General features: G+C 40.3%; 1 protein-coding gene across 2 annotated transcripts in view; it reads right to left on the reverse strand.

The window, feature by feature from the left end:
• Positions 1-5,453: 5,453 nt before the first annotated feature.
• gpc5b (glypican 5b) overlaps positions 5,454-27,100 on the reverse strand; it is a 54,428-nt gene continuing 32,781 nt past the window's right edge. Inside the window, exons 9-11 of one of the 2 annotated variants that reach the window (XM_040031507.1) lie at positions 23,940-24,069; positions 7,988-8,091; positions 5,454-6,672 (exon numbers count right to left, since the gene is read on the reverse strand). In XM_040031507.1, the coding sequence (XP_039887441.1) occupies positions 6,577-6,672; positions 7,988-8,091; positions 23,940-24,069 (330 nt within the window). In that variant the 3' untranslated portion in view covers positions 5,454-6,576. Of the gene's footprint in view, positions 6,673-7,987; positions 8,092-23,927; positions 24,070-27,100 lie in introns of both variants that reach the window. The other variant, XM_040031506.1, reaches the window with a different exon arrangement.

Below are 27,100 nucleotides of genomic sequence, written 5' to 3' on the forward strand. Positions count from 1 at the left end.
GCCCTTTTGCGGTTTTTGGCTGAAAGAAACAAGAAAGACATTTTCCCCTGAGAAATTAGTCAAAGCAGATCGTGGCTTCATCAGACAAAAGCAGGGATCTGTCCCATAAATGCAGTAGAAGAGAAATATCAACAATAATGAATAAAAATAAATGAAATAATAAAGAAAGTTTGAGAATGACACAGACATTATGGGTGGAACTTGGATCTGCCGGCATAAGGATGAGGGATTGCAGACATTCCTCCTCCCAGTCTCTCCCGTTTGTGCTTTCTCTCCCTCCCCTGTCCTCTTCTTCTTGGTGGCAATTCACATTCAGCGATGTCTTTATTTCCCAACATGCCTCGGCAGGATCCTGTGCCAGCCAAGTAATCTGTGCCAACTTTGTGACCATGCCAATCCAATCACAGTAATCTTCCACAGGGCCATAGGCCAAAGACCTGCAGCCACGTTCCCATATAACATATACATAAATAAAGCTTTCACAGCTTCAGTGTCCTGTATGTTTAAATCTATTTTTAGTGACCTAGATGTAGTGGATGATCCAAAAGTAAAATCCAAATCTAAAAAGAAGTAAAAATATTTATTATGAGGTAAAATGTAAACCTACAGAACTTCATCTTCTGTTCTAGCGGAGATTCAGTTTTGTGGAATTTGCATATAAAGGTCAGGTCTATGCCACAGTTTTGTTATTGGTTTTTTCCGTGATATCATTTTTTAATTAAAAGTGTTTCCAATGTCATTAATAAAAGTTAACACTTTCCACTCTAGAGATCCCTGTATCTGTTATTAAAATTCAGTCTGCAGCAATTTTTCAAAGGTTGTGGAGTGTGGCACATTCAGTGAAGATTGATGATGATGACTAAAAGGATGCAGATTTGTTGTGCTTCATTTCTGTTGCAGCAAATTTGCTAGCCTAGAGTTTAGAGTTGATTTTTTTATAACAGGTTCAATAACAGTGGCTAATGACTCATTGTTGTAAGGCTCCTGTTTTCTCTCTAATTTACAGTTTTGATTGGGCTGAGGTTTTCAAATCTCACTCCAGTCTGGCGATGGGATAAGGACACTTATTGCATTTTAAACTTCATCCAAGTTACTCATTGAAGCCAAGATTGCTCATTTTTCATTTCATTTGTGGAGCCATCACTCACTAAATTTGAGGAGTTTTCTTTTTCATGATGAGAGTAACCCCAAAACAGCTTATCTCGCTTTAAGTGTCACACTGTGACTTTACAAGACTATGCATAATTTGTATTAATTGATGGAAACACTTGAACAAAACTACATTTAGAGCATTTATATGGATCATGCAAATGAGTAGTTGTTTTTAAATTTGACCAAAAGTGAGCTCAGAAATTACACCTGGAAGGAGTCACTTTGTTTATTTGTGTGAAGCTTTGTCTCTCCTTTAGTATGTGCATATTTGGGAGATGGAGTAGACAACAACATCAAATGGTTTGTGTCCCCACATACTCATCCTCTAATTGCTAGCTATGCTCAAAGCTAGCACTTACGAGCATCACGTTACATATTACATTTCATTGCACAGACCATTAGCGTTCTGGCCCTTTCAGGGGCTTCTCTGGTTATATTGATATGGTTTTACTTGTTGTAATGGCATTTGTTTTACATGTGAGCAGAGACATACAGTCACTGGGCATTTTATTAGGTACACCTTGCTAGCTACTCATCACATTCCCAAGAGATCCATAATGTGATGAGAACGTCACAAAATTGCTGCAGATTTGTTGACTGCACATCCATGGTGTAAATTATCCTAAGGTGCTCTGTTGGCTTGAGATCTGGTGAGTGTGAAGGCCATTCGAGTACACTGAGCTCATTTTTATGTTCAACAAACCAGTTTGAGATGATTTGAGCTTTGTGACTGCTGTAGCTCATCTGCTTCAAGGTTTAATGTGAGGTGCACTGAAAGATGCTCTTCTGCATACCTTGGTTGTAATGAGTGCATATTTGACTTGAAGTGGTCTGACCATCATCCTTTTCTCTTTTTCTGTGCATTCAGAACACCAGCCTGTCTTGCCAACAACCACGCCACATTCAAAGTCTCATAAATCACCTTTCTTTTCTTCTGATGCTCTGTTTGAACTCCAGTTGGCTGTCTTGACCATGTCCACATGAATGAATGTAATTGATCGCTGCCAAGTGATTGGCCCATTAGATATTTTGGTTATGAGTATTGAACAGGTATAGCTAATAACATGTACAGTGAATGCAGATGCCTGTTGATTCCTGCTATTCATTGGAATTATATAAACGCAGCTGCCATACTCAGGGCCCACTAAGTCTCTTAATGCAGTGGAACTATATGAAGAGTTTGTACTCGGTTAATCAGTTTGCCTTGAAATGGGCACTGCAGAAGAGACATTTGGCTCAAAGTTTCTCCTCCTCACTGCTGCATGTCTTTATCTATTAAGAATCTATACATAAAACAAAAGCTTAATTTCGTTTCAGGACAGTTGCTAAACATTAAGCTAGTCTGAGCTTCTCAATCATGAGGTATCATTTCTTTCACTGAACATCAATAGGCCTGATATTTTATACAGGAACTGGTCAGAACCCAATGAGTGAAATGGCAGTGGCAGAGATGCATCACATGTCTTACTGTAGAGTGTAGTGCTCAGTCTGGCTAGTCTCTTTTTAGTTAATTTTGGGGAGTTGAAATGCAATCTACATTTTGGTTACACTGGTGCAATGACTCATGTCCATGTAATGGACTCCAGTGTACTCTACAGTTGTATTTTTGCTGTCTGATGTCTTCAAAAGACAGTAAAAGTAGAGTTACCGTCAGGCTTGTGTAAACAAAGCACCATATGTGGAAGAATATGTTGGTGATTAGGTTGTCTGGCAAGCTGCCCCACATCGGAGTTAGCAAAGTGGAAATAATCAAAGAAATAATCAAAACCAAACATATAAAATGATAAAAGTGTTTTTCTCTTGATAGCTTCAAATCACTCATCTGTAATTTCTCCTCTATAGAGGTGTGAAGTTGAAGTTAACCCGACGATTACAGCCACACTAGAAGCATTAATGTCACATTAATGAGAGGGTGACTCCTCCTTAGTGGGATAATTCGTGCAACAGTGCGGCTATGCTGGCTGGTTTAAGATGCAGATTTTGTTCTTTTTATTTTAGACTTCAGTTTCAGTTCTGTTTGTAGATTTTATTCAGATCTTCTAACCTTAATTTAAAAAAAACCTTTTTTAGATATATCAAAAACTACACTACATATTTAAAAACACAGTTTATTATTAAAAATATTCAACTGATGGTGAGTAATGACACAACAGTAGCAGGACACAGTACATTACAGTGGTGAGTTTCACATCAGTCACTGATGTTAGCATTAGCGCATTAACATTAACATTAGCTCAGTGGCTTGAGCTACACGGCTGTAGCTAACAAGTTGTTCTTATTGTATTCTGGTTCCTCTGCATCCTGCTAAATAACAACAAAAATTAGGATTCCTAAACTAAGAGAGCTGTTAAACTTTGATCAAGAAAACATAATGACTTTTATCCAACGATGACAAAGTTTATTCGCCGTACACCAGTATGATTTGACATGCTACTTAGCGCTTTGATGCACCAAAGTGTTATACTCAAAATCACACACAGATTCATAATGACATCATTTTTTCGCTATTGGTTTCTCAATGTCAATTTCTCATCTCAACTTTACAGCAGAGACCACAAAGTTGAGAACACTAAGTTTAATCTGTTTGATTCCTAAATAATTTAGTTCTTCCGATTATCTCGATAGATTATCTCGACAGAATAACTATTAATAAAACTGAGTTCTTATTATGAGAAAAAAATAACAATTTAACAACCTAAACAATATATGACATTTTTAAAAATTTTAAATCTCCTTCAAAGCATGTGATTGGCCAAAGGTAGGCTTCAGAAAAACCAAAAAAGTCCTATGCTCGTGTATATCAGTCGGTGTGTTGTAGGCCCAGAAGGAGCTGTGAAAGATGGTAGAGTTTGGACTGAATCCAAAAACTCATCCCATTTAGGTATAGCGTTTAAACAGTAATCAAATGATAGCACATTTGTTTGAAGGTTATGTTGTAAAAGCATCCTGCTGTCTAACATAGGTTTTGGGCTCACTGCCCAGCTATTTCACACACTTAAGCTCATAATGGTATTTCTTAAGCTGTCAATCATCTGTCTCTCCCTCATAAATAAAAAGACTTGGACCATGAAAGCAGACACATTTTTTAAAAATTTCACTGTACTTAGTAAAAGACAAATACTACCCTCAATCATTCGCTCTCTACGAGGTGAAACCTCAAGAAAAGAGGTTTTTAAGAGGGTATATTTCTGAGGCAGTTAATGTAACCAGCACAGTGTGATATAACCGAGACAAACAAGGCCAACCATCCACAGACATAAATAGATTAGAAGTCTGTTAAATGATTCATTTGTACCCTATTGAATATCTTTAACCAGTCTCCCAGTTGGCTGTCCAGCTGTTGGGTGCATATTTGAGCTTCAACAGAGAGTCAAAAGGATTTGATAATTGTAATATCCATCCATCCTCTTCTGCTTATCCGGGGTGGGTCACAGGGTCAGCAGCCTAAGCAGAGAATCCCAGACTTCCCTCTTCCCAGCCACCTCCTCCAGCTTGTGTGAGGGAACACGAATGTGTTCCCAGGCCAGCCAAGAGATTTAATCTCCCCACCGTGTCCTGGGTCTGTCGTGGGGCCTCCTTCCAGTGGGACATGCCCGGAACACCTCACCCAGGAAGTATTCTTGTCTGATGCCCAAACAACCTCAACTGGCTCCTTTCGATGTGGATCATGTGGATCATGATTTGAGCAGGAGGTGCTCTACCCTGAGCCCCTTCTGGTCAAACTCCTATCTCTAAGGGAGAGGCCAGCCATCATCCGCAATCTCGTTCTTTCGGTCACTACCCAAAGTTCATGACCATAGGTGAGGGTAGGGACGCAGGGACCCTCAGCTCTCTCGTCACCACCACGGACAGATGCAACGTCTGCATCACTGCAGCCGCAGCACCAGTGTGTCTGTCCATCTCTCGCTCCCCTCTCCTCTCGCTCGTGACATGGGGTGGGCACTTCAACCTTTTACAGCCGAGGACTATTCTCATTTTAAGCAGGAGGCCACCAGCTGATGAAGCAAACAGAACCACATCATCTGCAAATGATATGAACTGAATCGGTGACAAAGGGCAGCCCTGGTGGAGTCCAACACCATCGGCAACAAGTTCGACTCATTCCTGGCTATGGGGACCAAGTTCTTGCAATGGTTGTATAAGGATCGAATGGCTCGTAGCAACAGGCCAGACACCTCATAGTACCACCCACATAACACTCAGAGGGAAACTCCACAAAATGCATGCGGACTGGTTCGGCAATCTTCAGTCATAATTGAAATATGAATTATTAATTAAATCACGTTTGGATCTCGGCTCAGCTGTGCCCTGATCACTATCTCTGTATTCCATCATTTCCCCTCACTGGAGACAATCTGATATCACAAAAATCAGATTTAGAAAAAGCTTGAACAGTAAAGACAAGCCTACAGTACTGTTAAATGTCTTAAACGTTACCTCACTGAAGGAGAAAGCAAATTAAATTAATACAAATTGGATGAGAAGCCAGCCTTTGAAAGCACATGACAGTTCATGTTTGCATATGAAAATGAGACATCGCATTATTTATTGTTCAGGCAGATGGTTGTCTCTTTTCCTGGGTGCTTTTTCATATTCTTATGTTTTGACAGAGCCTTCTGTTGAATAATTGAATTTCAAGTTTTACTTACATCTGTTATATTCATCAGTACGGTGCTTTTACAGTTTTGGAGACTGTGCATCTGAAGAAGAAACATAACAAATTTCTCCACAACCTATAAGCTAGCTACAGTTTGCACAATTACTGAGCAAACTGTGAACATCTTCACTAAACTGCAAGAGCATCTGTTAATAGTCTGAAGTAACACATAGCTGGTTGTTTTGCTTTTTTAAGAAAGTGCCTAGATGAACTTTTACAGCCTGTATCTTCTTCATTAATGAGGCTTCACAAGTTTTCGTTCCCTCCAACCAAACTGCTTCGCTAATGAGGGAGGTCCTCAGCATGAACTATACTTGCTACAGGTCTTAGTGTCTGTGGAAGATACTGTACATCTTTTAAAGATAATACTAAACCAAACATCCCTTAATGTCCTGCTCTGATCTAGAATAACCTCAATTTACACTCAATCCTTTGTTATCCTTAGAAATTCTTTATATAAATATATATAATATATATATTTGTATTTACATATCACTTCAAAAAAAGTCAGTAGTGCTGTGTGGTCTATTCTATAAAAGTTAAATACAAATGAACACATGTAGAGGTAAGTACAGGTAATACAAAAAATTGCATACTGCGCACCTGTAGCTGTGTTAAACCAACAGCTAGGTGACCCAGAACAACATAACAATCATTTCGGTTGAGCTGTGCTTACAGAAAGTACTCAGCGTCACACGCGCACACACAAAAATACAGTCTTTCAACACTTCCTGTCACTGTACAGCCCCAAATCTTTCTCCTCCTCATCAGCGTGGTTCCCATGGTGACAGCAGAAAGAGCAGCAGAGAGAGCAGGGTCAAAGGCTCAAAAGTCATCGTGTGGGCGGAGCCTTTAACAGGCACCTGACGGAGGATAGGCAATAAGATACAACATTAGAGAAAATAGAGTTAACAAGAAAATATAAATATATATATATATATATATATATATATATATAGATAGATAGATAGATAGATAGATAGATAGATAGATATGATAACAGATACAAATAAAAACACCTTCAAAGCAGTGGTACAATACAGTGGTCCCTCGCTATAACGCAGTTCACCTTTCGCAACACCAGCTGGCTTTGCTGATTTTTTTTTTTAACAGCGCATTGTGTTCTGCGTCCTGATTGGCTGTAGACCATCAATCTCGTGTCATGTCTCCTGTACAGTATAGAATGAGTTCAGCTTGTCAAATTTACATGAATCTTCGATCGCTAGCAGTGTGACTCTGAAGTGCTGTACTGTATGTTGTGGGTGCCTTTGGTTTCATTCTATAATTATATTCTGAGGTTTGTGGTGTTTTAACAAAAGAGAAAGTGTGAAAACATGCTTCTCGGAAACTATAAGGTGAGTGAGTGGTTTTTACAGGGCCTTAAAACATCTATAATAATGGTAAAACATAAAATTAGCTAACTTCGCAGATTTCACCTATCGCTGGTATTTTTAGGAACGTAACTCCCGCAATAAACGAGGGACCACTATATAAAGAAACGAGGGGCGACTCAAGACTTTTCGCTGTACTTACATTTGTAAGTATGTGTACATCTTTAGAAATAAAACTAGGTTTGCTGTAGTTGCTCAACTAAAAAAATAGAAACAAAAACTAAATCTACGATCCCATCTGTATGTTTATTGAACTTCAGGGAGAGCAAGCAGTGGTGTTACATCACACAGCAGACACTATTCAATGAAAAGTGCGTCATCCAGGAACAACATTGATATCAAGTTGCATCAAGCTCTCTCTGACAGAGCTCTGCATGTGACGGGCTGATCGATCACTCTGCGTTTGCTTCTCAGTAATTAATCAGAGGAGCTCATTGCAGTGGTTTGAAGGAGGTGTGGGTGGGTGTGAAATAACCCAAAAAGTATTGGAAAACGGTCAGAGGATTTCAGGCCTCAGAATTGTCGATACTGATGCACAACTACAGATCCGTCCCTAATGCTCCATGAAAGTCGGCAAAAATCGATTCGGTTGTCAAAAAAAAGAATTGTTCCAAATAACTCTCGAGTCTGTCTGCACTTGTATGAGTGTTGATGTACGGGATTTGTTTCACTTCTGTTTGGCTGATACGTTCCCGCCCCTTTCTTTGTCTTTGAAATGGGCAGACAATTATTGTCATGTCTGCTAACCTGTCATGTTTACTTATTGTTCTGAGTTCTTTTTACTTACCTGTGTAGGTGGAAGAAGATGAGGCAGGACTGGGCGACGACGAGGTGGGGTCCTGTCCTTTCCTACTGGACTACGACCGCTGGGTGCATCACCTGGCTCGTCCCCTGAACAAAAGCAAAAAATAAGATGATTTTAGCATGACAGTATATAAGATTAGATCAAGATCAAGTTAAGATCCCAGAACATGCTCACTGATGAAAATCTGGCATTAAAATCTCCATTAAATTAAGAGAGAATACTTGTGGAAGTTATTTTGGTTCTGTTTTTACTCTCATGGTTGCACACAATCTTGCATTATTTATGACTGTTTTGTTGATTAGAACTAAAAGATTTATGGACTTCGCCGCACCCACCCACAGCTTCGCACAGTGTGAATACCGTTACCTTACAAGGCATAAACACACACAGATGTGCAAAATGTTGCTTTGTCTAATGGGTATGCGGCCGCACTTTCATATAGGTGTGTGTGTGTGTGTGTGTTGGAAGGACTCCAGACTTATCGCAGGAGAAACTTAGGTAAGTGAGTGGATTAGGACAGGAGGGAAACAGACTTTGCCGGTGGCTAAACACAGTTGCACACACGCATATTTCAGTCTGAGACATTGTCATACACACCTGCACTGTCGCAAGAAAACTCGTTCATAAAGAGCTCTCGCTCTCTGTAATATCTTGGCACAAACACGCTAACACACACACACACAGAGTCATACACACACCTGCTTGGGAAGAAATCTGATTCCGTCTCTTACAATACATATTGTCATGCAGTACAATAGACAAAGAGCTTCTTTCAGTCGCTGAGGAATGAGGCGAGTTTGTTAATGCTGAAACACTCACACAGATATTATATCTCAGTATTACAGACAGAAAATATGAGAAATTTAAAACAGAAACACGGACAATCTCCTTCAAAATATCAGCGTGCGAGACGCCTGATGTGTTTTTGTTTTCCACCGCGTCTGTGCCGATGATAGAGATGATTTACTCGCAGCAGAATGTTTACCAATTAGGCATCTGTCCTTTATTGTGTGCACCGTTGACAAATAGCAGCATGGAGCAATATGGGACCCTGGGTTCCTATCTGAACAAACGTGTGTGTTTGCATTCACGCCTGTGTTTGTGTGTGGTCTTGCTCTGTGACCATCTGTTCCCATCAGAATCAAAAACCTCGAGTCACATCTGGTTTGAACCTGTTTAGGAGACAGAATTGGGTCGTGTCATTATTGATTTGCCACAATAACAAGTGCAGCGAGACGAATTCATGTTTCATTTTTAGCACAATATTAACCGAGCCTCTCTTTCCTTTGCACTGAGCTTAGTTTGATGAAAAATGTGGGAGGAGGGAGGCAGGCGCGTTGTCCACTTTGTTAGACAACATTAACTTTGAAACATCAGAGCTTAATGTTTCCCCTGAGTACGCGCATGCAGATGTAAGCATGCCCAGTGCATTAGCGGCATTTTTCCCAATCAATTACAGGAAACAAAATGATGACTGAAGGAAAACTATTAAAACCTGAGCAAAATACATGCAGAGAGTTCACATATATATATGTATATATATATATATATGTTGCAGTGGCAACAACACAGTTGCTTACCTACCTCAGTGACCTCGTGCCCAGACTCTGCTTCCTTAACAGAAGATGTGTCAGAGGGATTAAAAAGATCCGATGCAACAATTACACAACTGATCATCAATCTGTGACCTAGGGTGTCCTTGTGTTTAAACATGGTGTACATTATGGAGAAACTGTGGTTTACACATAAGTCCATTTACAGAACGCCACTCGGGTTCAGATCAGGCAGGCCGTTCCTCCCAATCACACCCCTCCATTGCCCATGTGACCGTTGAAGTCACTGGATTAAACACCCTCAAGCAGCCCACCCAGCGACTCGAAGAAGGCGGGGTGCACTGATCTGTCATTCGACAGATAACTGCGAACAACAGTAAGCAAGCATTAGGATGCAAGGGCAACATCCACAGCCTGCTGCTTCTCACTAAGAGCAACTCTAGATTAGATCAGAGAGCAGCATTCAGACATAAATATTTTTTTGAGTTTTGTTCTCAGTATATGAAACTATATTAGCATTTTAACACTTTAACACTTGAATACTTCAGCATACGTCCTTTTAGCTAAATGCAATTTTAAAATTTGGACTTTTTTTGTGCAATTTGTCTTGTAAAAAAAGGCAAGAAATTTAATTGTAAACCTTCTCTGATATTTCCACTTGGATTTACTTGCTTGAGCCCGTGTCACTTCAGCTTGTATGTGTGTGTGCACGTGTGTGTCACAACACACAGTCTCCTCCTACATGCCCTTTGGCATGTTTGTTTCTTAGCAACAATCCAGAACACATCACGTATAGCAGATTGTCTAGAAATATGTGTACGGACACACACAGCTACAGGTGATTGATTGCTTCTGGACCTACTCATGGTGTAGTTTAACCTTTATTGCCACCTGCAAGGATGGGGTTATCCTTGTGTGTGTGTGTGTGTGTGTGTGTGTGTGTGTGTGTGTTTGTGTGTGTGTGTGTTTGTGTGTCTATTTGGGCAAATTAATGACATACTGAGGGACAGTCAGTGAACTACAGTAATACACTGCAGTTTCCGTGCTATCGCACATCAGCCAAAAGCTTCAGTGTTGTTCCATACAAACAGCGAGCAGCTCCATTCATGCACAGTTTGCATCCCCAAAGGAGCTGAGCTGACACTTTACAAGGCAGGACACCAGTGGTCACTATGTCCTGCAATAAACTGCAACTGTAATGGCTGTAGAGGGCGGCTGGATAAAAATGGGAACAGATTCACTAACTCCTCCTTTCCAAAACAATAAATATGTCCCTGTCACCCCTGAGTTGTAATTTAGACACTTTTCCAAAACAACGGAATTGGAGGAAATTGGATTTAGCTGAAGAACTCACCCAGAGGTGACAGTAAGAGTCCAAAGCAGGCGGAGAATTGCCATAAATGAGAGCTGTAGTGACCCATAGACAGGAGACTGTATGCCCAGCGTGGAGTTCCTCGCTCTTTGTTTCTCCTTACATATAACTTCAGAGGACCTCAGCTGACATTAATGTACTGCAGACTAACTCGAACCATAAGAGTTGCTTCACTTTCCTAAAATAACACAATCTGAGCAGTTTAATCTTCACTTTAATGTCTGACTCGTTTGCCTCATTGACCAGCATCTCTCCACACTGCTAAAATGTGTGTTCTTTTGAGAGGGAAACACAGAGCCTCATTGGTAAAACATGAACTTCTGCTTTCCAGAAGCACAGTATGGCATCCAGTGTTACATGATGTGTGCACCTCTTGCTGAGTCAGGCTGCGGGTTAAAGGTGCCCAGCTTTAGCCATCTCTCTTGGGAGAAGAAGTGTCTTCTCTCTCTGCACCACCAACAACATATTTTCTTGAGAGAGGTCCTGCACACTACAACGTGTGGCTCAGTGATGGCTGTCAGAACCTTACAGCTTTGCAACCCTTTGAAAGCTAAGATTCTTCTACTTTGCGGCCTCCAAATGCTTTCCTTGGTATTCTTTTCTCGTTTTGTGCAGGAACAATTAAATGCTTCTTGTTTGGCATTTCTCATCGGCTGTGGATCATGATCAATAACAAGACCTAATTAAAATTTTAATGTCAGATATATTTATGTTTTTTAATGCAACATAAATATATCCATCCATGCCCTTTTTGCTCTCCTGGTAAACGTTCTCCTGGGAAAATTTTTTAAATAAACTAAAAAATAAATAAAATATTTTTTGTGAGGACTGTATGAAACATTGGCAATAAAAGGCAAGCAAAACACAATGTGTGCCACTGGGGTGGAGAAATTCATTCTTGTCTTTGTGACACATAAATCATATATTTCGTGTTTTCATGTTTTCCTATTTTAGACACAAAGCAGTCAAACTGTAGCCACAATCATAATTTGCATCTGGAGCTCTGTTTGTAATATTACACTTTAGCATTCCTGCAACAACTATTCCGGGAAAGCTGCTACCCAAACATCAGCATAGCTGTGTCTGATTCCTCCATTTGGCCATCTAAAACAAAACCCTACTGACAGCACAGCTTCTTCCTAATGGCAGCAGACGCCACAGTGTATGTGCTGCATGTGTGTGTGTGTGTGTGTGTGTGCAAAAACACAGTGTGTGTCACAGAAACTCGTTAGTTATGCTTTGATCAGCTCGGCCTGTGTGTGAAGCAGAACTCAATGCATTTGGATGTGTCAGGCAAAAAAAGAAGAGTATTTGTGCTCTTGTCTTGGTGCAGAGGGTAATATCAGGTGTGTGTGTGTGTGTGTGTGTGTGTTTGTTTGTTTGTGCCCATGGAACAGTTGTCAGGAGAAGCATGATCTGAGGAGCCAAAGTTAACGATGAACTGACAGCAAAGGTGAAGATGTATATGCGCTAAGCATGTGTGCGTGTGTGAAATAGAAAGTGCATTAATGATCGATCGCATGCGATATCAAATACTTGTGGTGTACTGTACAGAACTGTCAATTTAGGCCCCAATTAGGGGCAGTCTTGTTGTTCCTCAGTTTATATACACGGAGCATTCGCTCACACACACAGACACACACAAGCTAATGATGCGAGGTGACCTTGAAAAGCGTCTGGATAGCTCGTGTGTGTGTGTGTGTGTAAATGTATCCCAAGCATTTCCAGCTGAATCAGTAATGAGCATTTCATTACTTCAGCCTCAGTTCCCCAGGGAGGAAACACACACACACACACACACGCACGCACGCACGCACACACATACAGAGCAGAAAGAGATGGTACAAGGTAGCTGTAGATTATTCCCTCAGCAAGTGCTTATTAGAATTAAATTATATTATGATAGCGACATTTTCTTTAAAAGCAAAGAAAGAAAGGAGCTGACTTCCAACTTCAGTACATCCTGACATGAATGATTACTTTCTATGCAATCTTGCAATGAAAGCAGCGTGATTCTGATATCCTGTTGAAACCTTCAAGGGCACTGTACTGCAGTATTATTCACTGCAGTCATCTTGTTATTTACTGACTATAAAAAAGAGAGTATGGGTCCCAGTATAGCTCACTGGGTTGAATAGGTGACCCACATGCCATAAAGCTATCACAGAGGCCTGCGTTTGAATCCACACTGAGGTCATTTACTGTGTATCTCTGTTTCCTGCCTTCTCTCATTGTCCTATCTTTATGAAGGCTAAAGAAATCAACAAATAAATACATATAAGAGCATAATGGAAAACGATATGCTTGTCCTTTATGTTATGAGTATCTATAGAAATGAAACGCATCCTCTCTAACCCCTCTGGGTAATTTACCATTACATTTCCAAGGGAAAAGGAAGAAAAAAGGAAGAACACAGAGAAGGTTCATGGATGTAGTAAATGAGGACATGCAGAGGGTTTATGTGACAGAGGAGGATGCTAGGGATGGGGTGAGATGGAGGCAAATGATCCACTGTGGTGAAACCTGAAAAGAACAGGTGGAAGAAGAAGAAGATTTCCAAGCACTTTAGTAAGATTTTAAGAACGATACATTGTAACACCATAGTTACAGTTTATAGACGTCCCTTAAGTACCACGCATGCAGGCAATCATTAAGTTAGTGTTTCAAAATGAGGATAGCTGAGCATGTGTGTGCCTGTTCAAAGCACTGCTGTGCAGAACAGGAAGATTGGTGGGTGAAGGTGGATGAAAGAATGAAGCGAGCAGAGTGTCTCTTTGAAGGCTACACATCAACAGCAAGCCGGAGAGGGTGTTGTGGGAGGTGCAGCTAGACAAAGCAAGGGCAGCAGGCTTCTCCAAAAGGTCAAGTATGAGAATAATAGCATCCCTGCGGAGAGGAGGACTAATATACAGATGATGTCGAATCAGATTTGCATGAACAATCTCCCTCAAGTGCCGACATGACCAGAGAGTCAGAGGTAAAGAGGGGCGGGCTGAAAATAAGCAGATAGATGGGTTGATAGACGAGGAGACAGGCAATGAACGGTCTGTCTGATAGAGGTTATGGGTGTGGCAGCATTAGTGAACCCAACCATGCTGCCGACCTTTTCAGTAGATGTTCTGTGATTTGCAGCATCTCGCATAAAGTTTTGCTACTTTTATCTCTTCCGTGTTGAGCAGCACAGAGAGCTTTGCATAAAAGACGGAGCGTAAGAGCAAAGCACATGTATAATTCTTTAATGAGCTGCATCTCCTAACCTGAGGATCTGTCATTAAACTCTAACAGATATTAGCAAAAGCGAGATACACAACTGCACATGTACATCATTGATTCTCAGTCTCTTTGGCCCCACTGTTGCCCCCATTAATTGGTGTGTGAAGCAGTTAGCATCAATGCACCGCAAGCTGTGAGTTCCAAGCAACAAAATGATAAAAGAAAGCATCTGTTTAAAGAAAAATGCCCAGCCCAAGTGATTTCATCACAAAAAGTATCAGGAGCCAAAAATAAATAAAGTTAAATGCCGTATTTTTCAGACCACAAGGCACACCGGATTATAAAGCGCATTAAGCGAAACAAAACAGATGAACTCATTCTTTTTTGCTTCCTCCACTTCTGTACCATTGATTAATGTTGAATTCCCTCGCAGCTGCTCTATTCCTGTGTTGTTGCAGTATATTATGGCTAACCTCATATTGTGGATCTCAGTTGTTCTCATGACTGAAATTTGGTCCGTTTACAGCAGCGGTCCCCAACCCCCGGGCCTCGGACCGGTACCGGTCCGTGAGTCGTTTGGTACTGGGCCGCGAGAGTTGAGGATCAGGTGTGAAATGTATAGTTTTCAGGGTTTTTATCGGTTTTCAGCGTTATTTTGTTATCGTTTTTATCGTTTACTCGGTTTTCCTTGGTCTTTTCACGTGTGTTATGAATAAATAGCATTTTCGGTACCGGTACTAGTTTTATTTTGTTGTATTTATCCGCAACACCTTAAAGGCCGGTCCATGAAAATATTGTCGGGCATAAACCGGTCCGTGGCGCAAAAAAGGTTGGAGACCGCTGGTTTACAGCATCCTGCCAGGTGATTGCATTTGTCCCTAACCATCGGGAACCCTCACGTTAACTTTTATCGAGTGGAAAAAAAAGTTATTCATTCATCATTCATCCTCCAGCTTCACTGTGTTTATGTTATGCTAACATAGTTGTGTCGCTAGTGATCATGTAGCACATCATTATATACCAGCTAGCCCAACTTCAGTAACCCTACAAAAGTCGCTGCTGTTTAGTTTTCTGTCTTCATTTATGTCTGAAGTGATAGCAGAGCTGTACGTTTGAATTTTTTCACAAATCTCTCAGTCAGAACATGCAATGTCATGTTTAGGTGGAAACTAGCGAGCTAACTTCCTGCTAACTTCTAACTCTGTTAAATTTAATAAATTCTGTTTTCATGGATGCCTGGATGTTAAACTTAATTGTTACACCTGGTAAAGCAGCAACGCTGATCATGTTATTACAGATGAAAGAATTTAGACAGTTTTTAACTCTCAGTGATGCCTCAGTGTTCATTTGACTTTGGGACGTGAAGTGGATGGAGTTTTGGACCCAGATTACTCCGACTCCGTGAGGCTCCTGCCTACGGTAGCTCCAACAATCCATCAAGCGGTGTGGCTTCGTAGCTTCCCAAAGTCTCACCAAAATACTAAAACATTTTTTGACATATTTTGAGCGCCGTGTACCACATATAATCCGTTCAAGGTCAGTAAGCACAACCAGAATTCATACATAAGGCGCACCGGATTATAAGGCGCACTGTTGATCTTTGAGAAAATTAAAGGATTTTAAGTGCGCCTTATAGTGCGGAAAATATGGCAATTCTGATAAATGTAGTGTCTGGCTCACAAATAGTGGAAAAAACAAGAACTTTCTTGTTATTTAGTTGTTTATCTGTTGGTTTACTTACTTCAGTGTAAAATGATTGGCAATAGTAGTGGGGAATCCTCATCAATAGAAAAAGCTGCAAAACTACTGAAAATATAGTTAAAAGATCCAGCAGGCCAGATTCAACTTTTCACCGGTCAGATTCTGGCCCCCGAGTCTTATGTTTGGCATCTCTGCAATATAAATTAACTACTTTTTTCCCCCTTTCCCAGCAGTGTTGAGCTTGGTGGTCAAAGCGACATGGCCGAGGTATACTATGAAGCAGAATAAGTGGCTTAGCCAGTTAATGCAACCTTAGGAAAGGCCACTTCCTAGCCAGTAACATCGCCATGGTTATTCAGTGCTCTTTAAGGTGGAGGGCATACACTGACCAATCAATTCTCTGGAAAATAGCATCACCATTCTTCTTTTAGGGAGGCTAATCAGGGAAAGACAGACTCTCAGCAGACGGGATTTTACTTGCCGCTTGAGTATTGTACTTTTTGACCTGACATGAAATTTGCAAGTCAGCTACCTAAGTGGTCATAAGCACCATAAGCAGTATATGAATTCAATGACATAAAAGTTGTACTTAATCTTCCCATGCCTTCATGACAGGGCAGTGAAACTGAAAAGTGTATGAATTTATACAGTTTTGGATCTGACTTGGCTGCATTATTGCATTATTATTATATTATAAAATAATCACAGGAAAAACACTGCACTGTAGTTACATTATTCAATTTACCTAAAGCTATGGCCAATAGAAACAATAGAAAACAACCAAATACACACAAGGAAAGAAAATACCTCCAACAAAGCAGCACAAAGAACAATAAAGCCATTTTAACAAAATCTTAAAAACTGTAAATGAGCTTCATCTTCAAAATCAGCACAGAGATCACATCAGGAACAGATCTGTTTAACACAGCAAGCAAAACAAAACAAATCAGGTAATCATTATGTTTTCTATAGCTTACATAGTGCTTAACGAATTTATTATCACCATTTAATGAGAGCAGCAGCCCTAAATTAACAGTACTGGTAATTATCAAAATCAGTGTTTCTGCTTCCGTCATGGTTAATCCGCCAGAATTTACAAACTCTTTAATCAAAATGATAGTTTAAAGCTAAAATATATAATTATTGTTGTCATTACTGGATTTCAAAGTGTACTGTTTTATAAAAAAGCAGAAAATGGTAAAAACACTTTATTATATTTTGAGTGAGATGCCAAATTACAGTTTTTTTACTTGTATTCTTGAACAGAAAAAGAACCGCTTTAGTGCTTGAATGTTATGCTGGATAGCATGAATTCTTTTTTTTCTTTTTTTGCTTAAAAAAAATGTCATTTTTTGTTTTAAACAGACTGCTGACAGATTTAAATAAATATATTACATATATAATTATATAAAACATTTGTGTTTTCTTGTCTTTATAACAGGTAATCTAATAAATTTCCCTTTTTGTCTTTATAAGTAACTACAAGCAAGTATAAGAAGATAGAAAGACGATATGACGGGTTTGGACTGCCGGTGTGAAGCAGCAGTGGAACAGTGGGATATTGTTTGCATTTACTAGATGTTTTACACCCTGACGTTCTCCAGCGTATGCATGTACAAAGAAAGCAGTTTTATCTTATAGCACTGATCAATTTGTTCATGAGGCTCGCTCTGGGAACTTTTATAGTCACCAGTGCCGATTAGAGGCCTTGCCAGACTATATATTGTTCTTCCTGGCTCCCTTTAGACAGCACTGGATGCTTCTGAATGCAGATCAAACTGTACTCAGACGGAGGGGCAACATTTTTAATCAGTAGAAAACACTGGCCTTTCCCTTTAAAATGAAATAGCTTCTGAAGGCTTTGCAAACCTGGCTCCAGGGAAGTGGGGGAGAGGCCAACAGAGCAACGCAGACATGATGGAGGGAAGATAGGTGGAACAATGTGTACACTATCCTGTTTGTATGTCTATTATTTATTTCAGGTTTATGTTAAGAACCAAACACTGTCAGCAATTTAACTGTGACTTAAACTGTGCGTTTGCAGATTCCAGTGTGCTTCAGGAACAAAGAGGAAGCACAATGCACAGACTCACTGCTACTTGGCCATGAGAGATGGCACGTATACCCCACCACCACGTCCTTACTATCCTTATCGCTCCGTGTGTTACTCCCTTCTCTCTTCCTCTTCCTTCATTGTCATCAAATAAGGACCCATGGGAGGACAGACCACCTGGTAACCATAGCTACAGGGATTGAGCACCCCATTGCGAGTAGTGCATTCACACATTCTCTTACAGACACACACACACAAATGCCTCTTGTGCTTAAAGAGTTCCTGAATATATTACCAACGAGTATGCAGCAGAATATAAACCAGCCTGTGGTCTTGGTGCTTTCCAGAGTGGTATTACTGGTTGTAAAGTGACTCGTGGATACCTGGAGGTTATAGTTTCCCTATCTCAGTATTCAACCCCCACAGTATAGTACAGCAGCTATGGTGACGTGGCATTTCATTTGTAAGAGAAGAGAAGAGAAGAGAAGAGAAGAGAAGAGAAGAGAAGAGAAGAGAAGAGAAGAGAAGAGAAGAAGAGGTGATTACATTTACATTATTGACGTTATGGGACCTGGATGTCTAGGGAGACAGAGCGATCGGAGATGGGCCAGTTCAAGAAGGGATTGTGCTCGTTTAAGGAAGGAAAATCAATCAGTTTAATCTTGGTGAATTCCAGAAAAAGAGAGAGTTTGAAATGACTAAACGACGTAAGAAGCACAGTAAAGATCAAGAGAATAAAAAGACTCTGCTGCAATGTAATAAATAAGTGATACTATTAAATAACCTACAAAGAGGAAAGCTATATCTGACCGCTGATGCAGAAGTCCATAGATCAGTATCCATTAGCTTTGCATTTATAGGCGTTTATCATATCGCTTTTCCACTGGTGACAGTGAAACAAATGCTGCGCCTGAATCTTCACCATAACAACGTTTTCGAAACGTATGACAACACTGTGTGAGAATGAACTCCAGCATGAGTTTGGCTGGAGTTCACCGTCTCCGTCTAATGGCACAGATAGCTTGAACTTAAGCTCCCTGCTTTTAACTGCTCATGTGCTCGGATGCCTGTTTTCTTCCTTTTGTGTTTGATCGCCGAGCATTGTTTGCCAACTGATTCTCCTCCTCCCGGCTGAGATCAACTCGCCTTGATGAGGAAAATGGACTTAAATCAAATAATAATAAACCGCGTGCTGTCTCGACACAACTGAAGCAACTTCACGTTGCCCACATAAATAAAACACATCCGTTTTGGAGCTTGACTTCTGCCCCTCGCCGATATGGCCTGGCACCGCGCCTCCCTCTCTGCCCACACACGCTGCCCTCGTCCCGCCTCAGCTCTCAACAAAGCCGAGAAATAATTATGTCAAAATATTTGCAAAAGAAATTCTTAATCTTTCTCATATCTGATAGATCTGGGTTTAGGGAGGGAGAAGGAAAACACAATGGTATTTGAGTGTGTGTGTGTGTGTGTGTGTTTGTGTTCAAGGACGCACATACAGACATTGTAAGTCAAGAAGCAACACAGTACTAGATTTGTTTCTGTCAGTCAGAGCGGCAGAGAGCAGATACACATAAAACATGGTGGGTTACACACAAAGACGCTTCAATCTCAGACATCGCAGATGAAACGAGTGTTGGGCACACAAACAAGAGGTCATAAAGATTCATTTGCACGCACGCACGCACGCACGCACGCACGCACGCACACACACACACACACACACTCTTTCTAATGCAAGCAGAGTCTGGATTCTGTGCTATTCCTCTCCTGTGAAATAATAAGCTCCACATTTCAGTGATTCGGATTTAGAGAAGTGGTTTGTAGGCAGAATTTTAAAGAGATAAAGCTGGAGAGCCTAGATTTAGTGGCAGCCGCATCTTTAAAAACAACACAGCAGCCTAAATTTATTCATGCAATTGTATTTTATTTATACTTCACCTCAGAATCACTGATGTAGTCTGCTGTACAGACATGCAAAGTACAAGCAGAAAAAAATTAAGAAATGGCTTGTGTGAGCCTTGATGTGATTTGTGGGGTCTAGCTGATCCAGCATCACTCTTTCAGCTCCAGTGCATGTTAGCCTTGTTTATATGCATAGAAAGGGTGACAAGCAGGAAGAAATGCAGAAAATCCCCTTCTGTCACTCTATATTGTGATTCTTTCTCCAGGCTTGAGAGACAAGATCCCAACACGCTGCCACCGGCTCGCTTAATCATAACCAGCAATTTTCTCTGCAAATAACCAACGTACCAGCTTCAGGCCCGGCGGGAGGTTTGACTTTCCTCAGAAGTGGCACATCAAGGTTAGCGGAAAGGGTATGATAAATGTAGTGACAAATGCATTACTTTTAGCGTTCTTAAATAAGCAGGTCATGCAGTATAAGAAAACAAACAGAAGCGCTCCTCAGAGAGGGCTCATGGTGAAGTGAACACGCTACCTTGTCAAAGTTATCTGAATGCTTGAGAAATAATCGTGATGTGCATATTTTCCAAAATACGGAACGTGAATGATGTGCGTGAACAAACTATCAATTAAAATCTTCTGTCACCTGTCAATGGCACTGAACTATCACTTTTTATAAATTTAAGAGATGAAAAGAGAGCTGTTTTTATTTTATCCTTTTTTTTAAACAAAACACAAACCAACATGGGTTTCCTACCTTTTTTTTCAATGAGATTATATATGTGACCTGACCAGTTTACCTGAATCTGTTTCCCAGTCAGTTTTCATCCTACTGAAACTACATAACACACTAAAAAATGTGACTTCAGTGATTTGATCTGGGAAAGCACCAATACAAACTCAGAGACTCCAGTTGCTTGTATGTGTTATGGGAAGTTGCGTCGCAATGAACGTGTTTAGGTTTCTTCACATTCAGCATGAGTTTTCAATTCAATTCAATTTTATTTTATTTATATAGCACCAAATCAAAACAGCAGTCACCTCAAGTCACTTTGTCAGGTAAAGATCCTACAATAACTGAGAGAAAAGCCCAACAATCAAAGGACCCCCATGGGCAAGCACTTGGTGACAGTGGGAAGGAAAAACTCCCCTTTAAAAGGAAGAAAGCTCCAGCAGAACCAGGTTTTGCACTGGCCCATTTCAAAGATTTTACCATTTTCACCATCACCATCTCAGTTTAAACAAACCAGGTGTGAAGAGAAGTGGCGGGTCTGACTATAAACCACTTGCTTATTGGCTAATTGTTTGAGATTAACAAGTCATTAGCAGTGAAAATAATACAGATGTGGTCCTTTTTGAAACATAGCATGACTGAAATTTATACAATAGATACTTTTTTTTAGTATGACCAGAAATGAGTGACTGAGCCCACACTGTAAACTAAAAGTGTTTACAAAGGTCAAGTCAGAAAGTTGTTATTCCCGTAGGCTGTGTGTCGAAATGAAGGATAGTGTCCAGGCATCCACGAAAAAAGGATTTACCAGGGTGAGTGGGGGAAGGTGTTAGCAGTAAAGTAGCTTTGAAATCTAAAGATAAGAATAAAAACATTTAGCCAACCCACAAAGCTTTGGAGGTTATTGAAGTTTAGCTAGTTTGCTAGATCTTTTAGGTGAGAGATAAAGTCTTCTCAATAAAAGTGCATGTTCAGTGTTGTTCAATGAGGTACACACTCTGAGTCCCCATGGGGCGACAAAAGAGATTAAACAAAAAACACAACGTGGTCCTTTTCTAAAGCATTAAAATACTGCTGAGAGGCTCACAGCATCCTGGATACTCAGTGAAGCATGCCTTAGCTTGAATGCTGGCTATGAATAAATAGTACTGATACAGTTACAAGTGTACAACTGAATAGTTTGCTAAGGCTCATCTCTATTCAAAGAACAAGGGCACACAGAAACGACAAGAGCCTTAAAAACAGCCATGTTGTCTTTACATTATCACTTAGCAAGTGAATTCAATCCAGCTGCTTTTTGTTTTCTACATAAAAACACTGCAGCAGTGGCATTGAAAAATGTACGCAGAAGATGGCTATTAGTGCGTTTTTCTTTTTTGGGAAGGAAAAAAGGTCATATGCATAGCAGATGAATCCCATTTAAGATGTCAGCATCGTGTCCTGCATCCTTCGCAGTGTTATTTACCTTCTCATTATTATAAGGAGTAACTTAACACTCACAGGAATTCATATTTTTACTCCAGTGGTTGAACTTCCCACCTTTATACAGCGATTTAGCTACAAGTGTTTTTCAAACACGATGATTCAGCGTTGCCAAAGAGACCACTTCTTACTCTTGTCAGTGATGTTGGGTGTTATAACACCTTGCAGGCTACTCTGCGGAAATTTAGGTCAATTTTGAAGGATAAAGACGATAGTACTCTAAGTCAGCGTGACTGCTCTTAACTTTGCACTAAAAGTGTTTTGCAATTTTACTTGTTTTGAATTCAATCTGTTATTGCATAAGAACTGTTTACGTGTTTGTAGCGCGCACGTGTTGTTTGAAACAACTCATGGCCAGGCCACATTTAAAAAAGAGATTTCTAATCCTTTAATTAAACTTTTACTTAAATGAGACTGAATAAACTTTGTTACCAGAAAGAAGAGATATCCAGTCTATATTTAACTAAGTTTAATGTATTAAGATATGTGCAGTGGGGTTTTTCGAAGGCTGATGACATTCTTTCGATTTTTAGATTTGGTGTTTACAGTTTTCCCCATTTTGATAAATGGACTGCTATTTTTATAGCACCTCGATATTCGGTTGAGCTCTCACAGCATTTTCTACTGAAAGTGTCATTCACCCATTCACATATCACTTTTATCTAACATCTAACATTTACACACACACACTCATGTGGATGAACTGGGGTTCAGCATCTTGCCCGAGGATACTTCTGCACAGAGACTGGAGAAGTCAGGGCCCAATCGATCGGTAGATGACCCAGTCTACCATGCTCTACCACCTGAGCCACAGCTGTTCAGGTGGTATTAAGCCGCTAAGAAAGACATAATGGCTCAGAAAGGATCAAAACCTTTCTGAAATCCTGTGAAAAGCTTTGATATTGTATTTCCACCAGTCATTCTAAGATTTCCTCTCAGCTGACACAGATCACAGTAGTCCGTTATCTTTAGAGCATATTAAATTACTTTTAATTAACCTTTTTGCCATGATTGTTGCTTTATTAGATAAAAGAAAATTCCACATCTAGTTGTCAAGCAGCCCAAAGCCATATTTTTCTGAGCACCACTTCCTTTTTCTTTCACTCTACTTAAAACAGTGGACCCAGTTTTTTAGCTGAATCTTCTCTTTACTCGTCAACACATTTCATGCTATGAGAAACACAGGGCCTTTAGATGTTTTTCAGGCCAAGGACAGAAAACATTACATTTGGCCAGTACCCTCAACCCAGAGCATCCTCATTGAAATTAGCAATTAAAATGAAAGTAAATTTGGACTTCATCCACTCTGTGGAATTGTCTCAACGTTCCTACGGGTCCCAGTTCTCCCTGTGACACCCATGTATTATGTATAAGCATATGCACGATGAATAAGTCAAGAGATAAATGACGAAAATTACATTTCTTTTCCGCCCCCCATTTCTGTTTTTGGCATGACCCGGTTGTTAGTGCATCCTTTATCACGGCAGAGGAGCAAGTAAACTGCAGAGACCAGCAGAAAGTGAGATGGAAAAAGTGAGAGAAGAGCAGAGAGAGCAAGAGAGGAGGGAGGACAGTTGAATCCATCTCTCAGTACTATCCCTCCCTCTGGGCATTTCCCGGCTGGCACACGATATGTGGAGGCTGCAGTATTTTAAATCTCTACCATACTAATACCAATAAACCATGAGCACATTGTCTTTTATTTATTATTTGTGTGTGTGTGTGTGTGTGCGTGTGTGTGCATGCGTGCGTGTGTGCAAGCATGTGTGCCGGAAACCCCAGAGCTACAGAAGCTAAAGACAAGATTGCAAGCGTGCACCAACTCATTTGCGTATATGTGTGGGTGTATGTTTGCTAATGTTTGTTCCTCTCTTTCTGCGCGCTCGCCTATGTGTTTGTGTGTGACTCACCGCTCTCCTCACCAGATGCTTCACAGCCATCTTCATCATCACAGTCGTCTCCGCTGCCTCCCTCCGTGTGGGCGCTCCCTCCCTCCTCTTCCTCAACCCTTCCTCTCACTTTGCTCGCCCAGCCCAGCTCCACTAATAGCTCCTAAATGAAAGCGCACACACACATATGTCCACAGATATTACACATACATTTGCAAGACACTTGGATTGATTCAAATTTTGTTCTGTATTGTGACAAGATTTTTTTCTGATTTTATTTGATAACCTTACTGATAGAAAAACATTTTTTATGTTTTTCAAACTATGTTGTCTTTTTTCATAACTTAAGCTAAAGAAATTGGAACAAATTATGTGTTTTGTGACAGGCTGCTAGTAACAAAGTACCTAATGATACAAGAAAGTCTTTGAAAAACCTTCCTTGGAAGCAAAGTCTGAAGAATTGAGGGGTAGCAGTTTGTAATGTATACTATAATCGAGAATAATCCAATTTTCAGGGGGTCACATGGAAGACAGTGACTGATTTTTATAATGGAATGACATGTATGTATAAACACACATCGAAAGAAAGACTAGAAAACAAGGAACATGTAGACAAAAACACAGGTCAAAGTACACATGAAAACTTTATTCAAGTCATGGTATGACAACAAGAATCCCACTCTCCACTGCTTATTTAGATCAGTGCCGATGCCGTGGCATAATTGTGATGCCAGATAAAAGCTTCATGCCTCTATTCATGTCTTCACGCCTGCTATTTGATTACTTTTTAAATGCAATACTGGATTTAGCTTCAGTGGTGGTAAGATCTATCTGCTTTGGTCTTAAAATTTGTCCCACGAACACATTTTAAGACCAGAGGAGATAGATCTTTTAGAGCAGTGGCCCACAGGTTGTGGAATGCTTTGCCTCCATCATTATGTTGCCTTGATTGCATTTATTCTTTTAAACAGGAGCTTAAGACTCATTTATTTAGACTGGCTTTTACCTAGATTTGTGCTGTATGCTTGATTGTGCTGTTTTATGTATATCTGTTTTATATTATTGTGAAGCATTTGGGGTTGTTACCCTGTAAAGAGTGCTATATGAATAAAGTAAAGTAAAGTAAAATATGATTACCAGATTTATAAATAACAGTTCACATTTTGTTAAAACAAAGGAAAAAATAAAACATACATGATATATATGGCAATCTCAGCAGACAGCTACATCAGGAAGAAGGAGCACAAGAAAACAGAGAAGTACAAGGGGCCAAAACTAAAATTGTGGCTCCAGCAGATTGCAGGCACAACATCAGCAGAATTGGTCCAGAAGAGCACAGTCCAAGCACCAGCTGAGATACTGTGCAGAACCTCTGGTAGAGCACTCAAGCTTCAGGATCATATCCATACCACACCTCCAAGCGGTGAAGAGGAGAGAGTTCATCATGTTACCAGTGGTTTCTATGGTTGTTAAAAGTAAAATGAGAAGAAAAGTCTTCAGCCTTCAGGCCCCTCTCCAAACTGGAACCAGCTCCCAGTTAGGATTTGAGGCAGACCCTCCCCTTGCTTTTAAGATTAGTCTTAAAACCTTCAGTTAAGGCTGGATCAGGTGACCTCCCTTAGTTACACATCAATAGGCCTATACTGCTGGGGGCTTCACATGGTGCATTAACTATTTCTTCTTCACTCACCTTTTCTTTTTACTCACTATGTGTTTATATTCAAATTTGCATCTAATCTGTTATTAAATAATTCAGTTATTATTTATTTCTGTCTGTCTTCCACAGTGTGCCTTTTATCCCGTCTCCCTCACCACCAGCCAATCACAACACATGTCTGTTTTTCCTTCCCACTGTCACCAAGTGCTTGCTAACAGGGGGTTCTTTGATTGTTGCTGTTTTCTTTGTATTATTGTAGAGTCTTTACGCTGCAATATAAAGCTCCTTGAGGCGACTGTTGTTGCTATCGGGTGCTATTAAAATAGAATTAAGTTGAATGATTTATATTATTGTACTACATTGAAAACTGTCTGAACAACTAAATGGACAGTCAGTCTGAAATTTTATGATAATTTTAAATTTGCTGTCCTGCAGAGTGAGAGCTGTAACTGATTTTCCCTGTCTCAGCTGCTTGTTTATACACAGACAAAATCTGTCTGACTCTCTCGTATTTAAAGATGACTTAACTCTGCCTACCAAATATAATCCCTTTAGCACATAAGCATAAGGTGTCTGTTTTGATTCACAAGCGGAAGATATTAAGTAGGCAAACAGCATTGCGGGGTGGCTGTGGCTCAGGTGGTAGAGCAAATCATCTACTGATTGGAAGGTTGGTGGTTCGATCCTTGGCTTCCCCAGGCTGCATACCAAATGTCCTTGGGCAAGATACTAACGCCAAGGTTGCTCTCCGATGCGTTTATCGGAGTGTGAATGTTTATTAGTTTGTACTTGAGTTTAGAAGTGCTTGTGTGAATGCAGCATGTTGTATACAGCGCCTCCGGGAGAGTAAAAACGCACTATATAAGTATAACAATGAAAACAGTGCACCTATCCTTGTGTATGGATCAAGGAAAAATGTTTAAAATAAGCAGGCATCATCGATCACTTTATTTGATTAACAAGCAAGGGTGCCTGTTAGTCCTTGTGGAGTTTCCTTGTGGGGCAGAAGAATGTGGGATGCAAACGGAGGGACATCTGGCCTCCACCATAGAGTAGGCGTGTAGCAGCCACGGAACCAAGGGGAAGCAAGGTTATTATATGACAGCATGTCCGAGGGGACACAGAAACAGACTAGGCTCTGTACGGTGATTCACCATCATGTCACTGGACTGCAAATGAGTGCTGAGGGAGGACAAAAATACATTACAGCACTGTTTCCACCAGGACTGTTTTCTTAGTCATGTGGAAAGTCTGAAATTTAAACAGGATTTGGGCCATGTGGCACTGAAACTCCTCTGTGAAACCAACAGAGCCAACAAATAAAATTATTCAAGTGTGGCAACTCCAGAACGGTCTGTCCAGTGTAATTAATGACTGGAGACAAACTTAAACTGGTAGTGGCTGAGGTGATGAACTTTTGTATACTGGGTAATTTAAGTGACTTTAAAGGTGGCATCGTTGTTAGTGCCAGGCTGATTGGAGTTTTTCAGAAACTGTTGATTTGCTTGGATTAAAATGGTCTTAAAAACGAGAAAAT

Source organism: Simochromis diagramma, unplaced genomic scaffold (genome assembly GCF_900408965.1).
Source record: "Simochromis diagramma unplaced genomic scaffold, fSimDia1.1 OVJJ01000284.1, whole genome shotgun sequence".
NCBI classification, from domain to species: Eukaryota; Metazoa; Chordata; class Actinopteri; order Cichliformes; family Cichlidae; genus Simochromis; species Simochromis diagramma.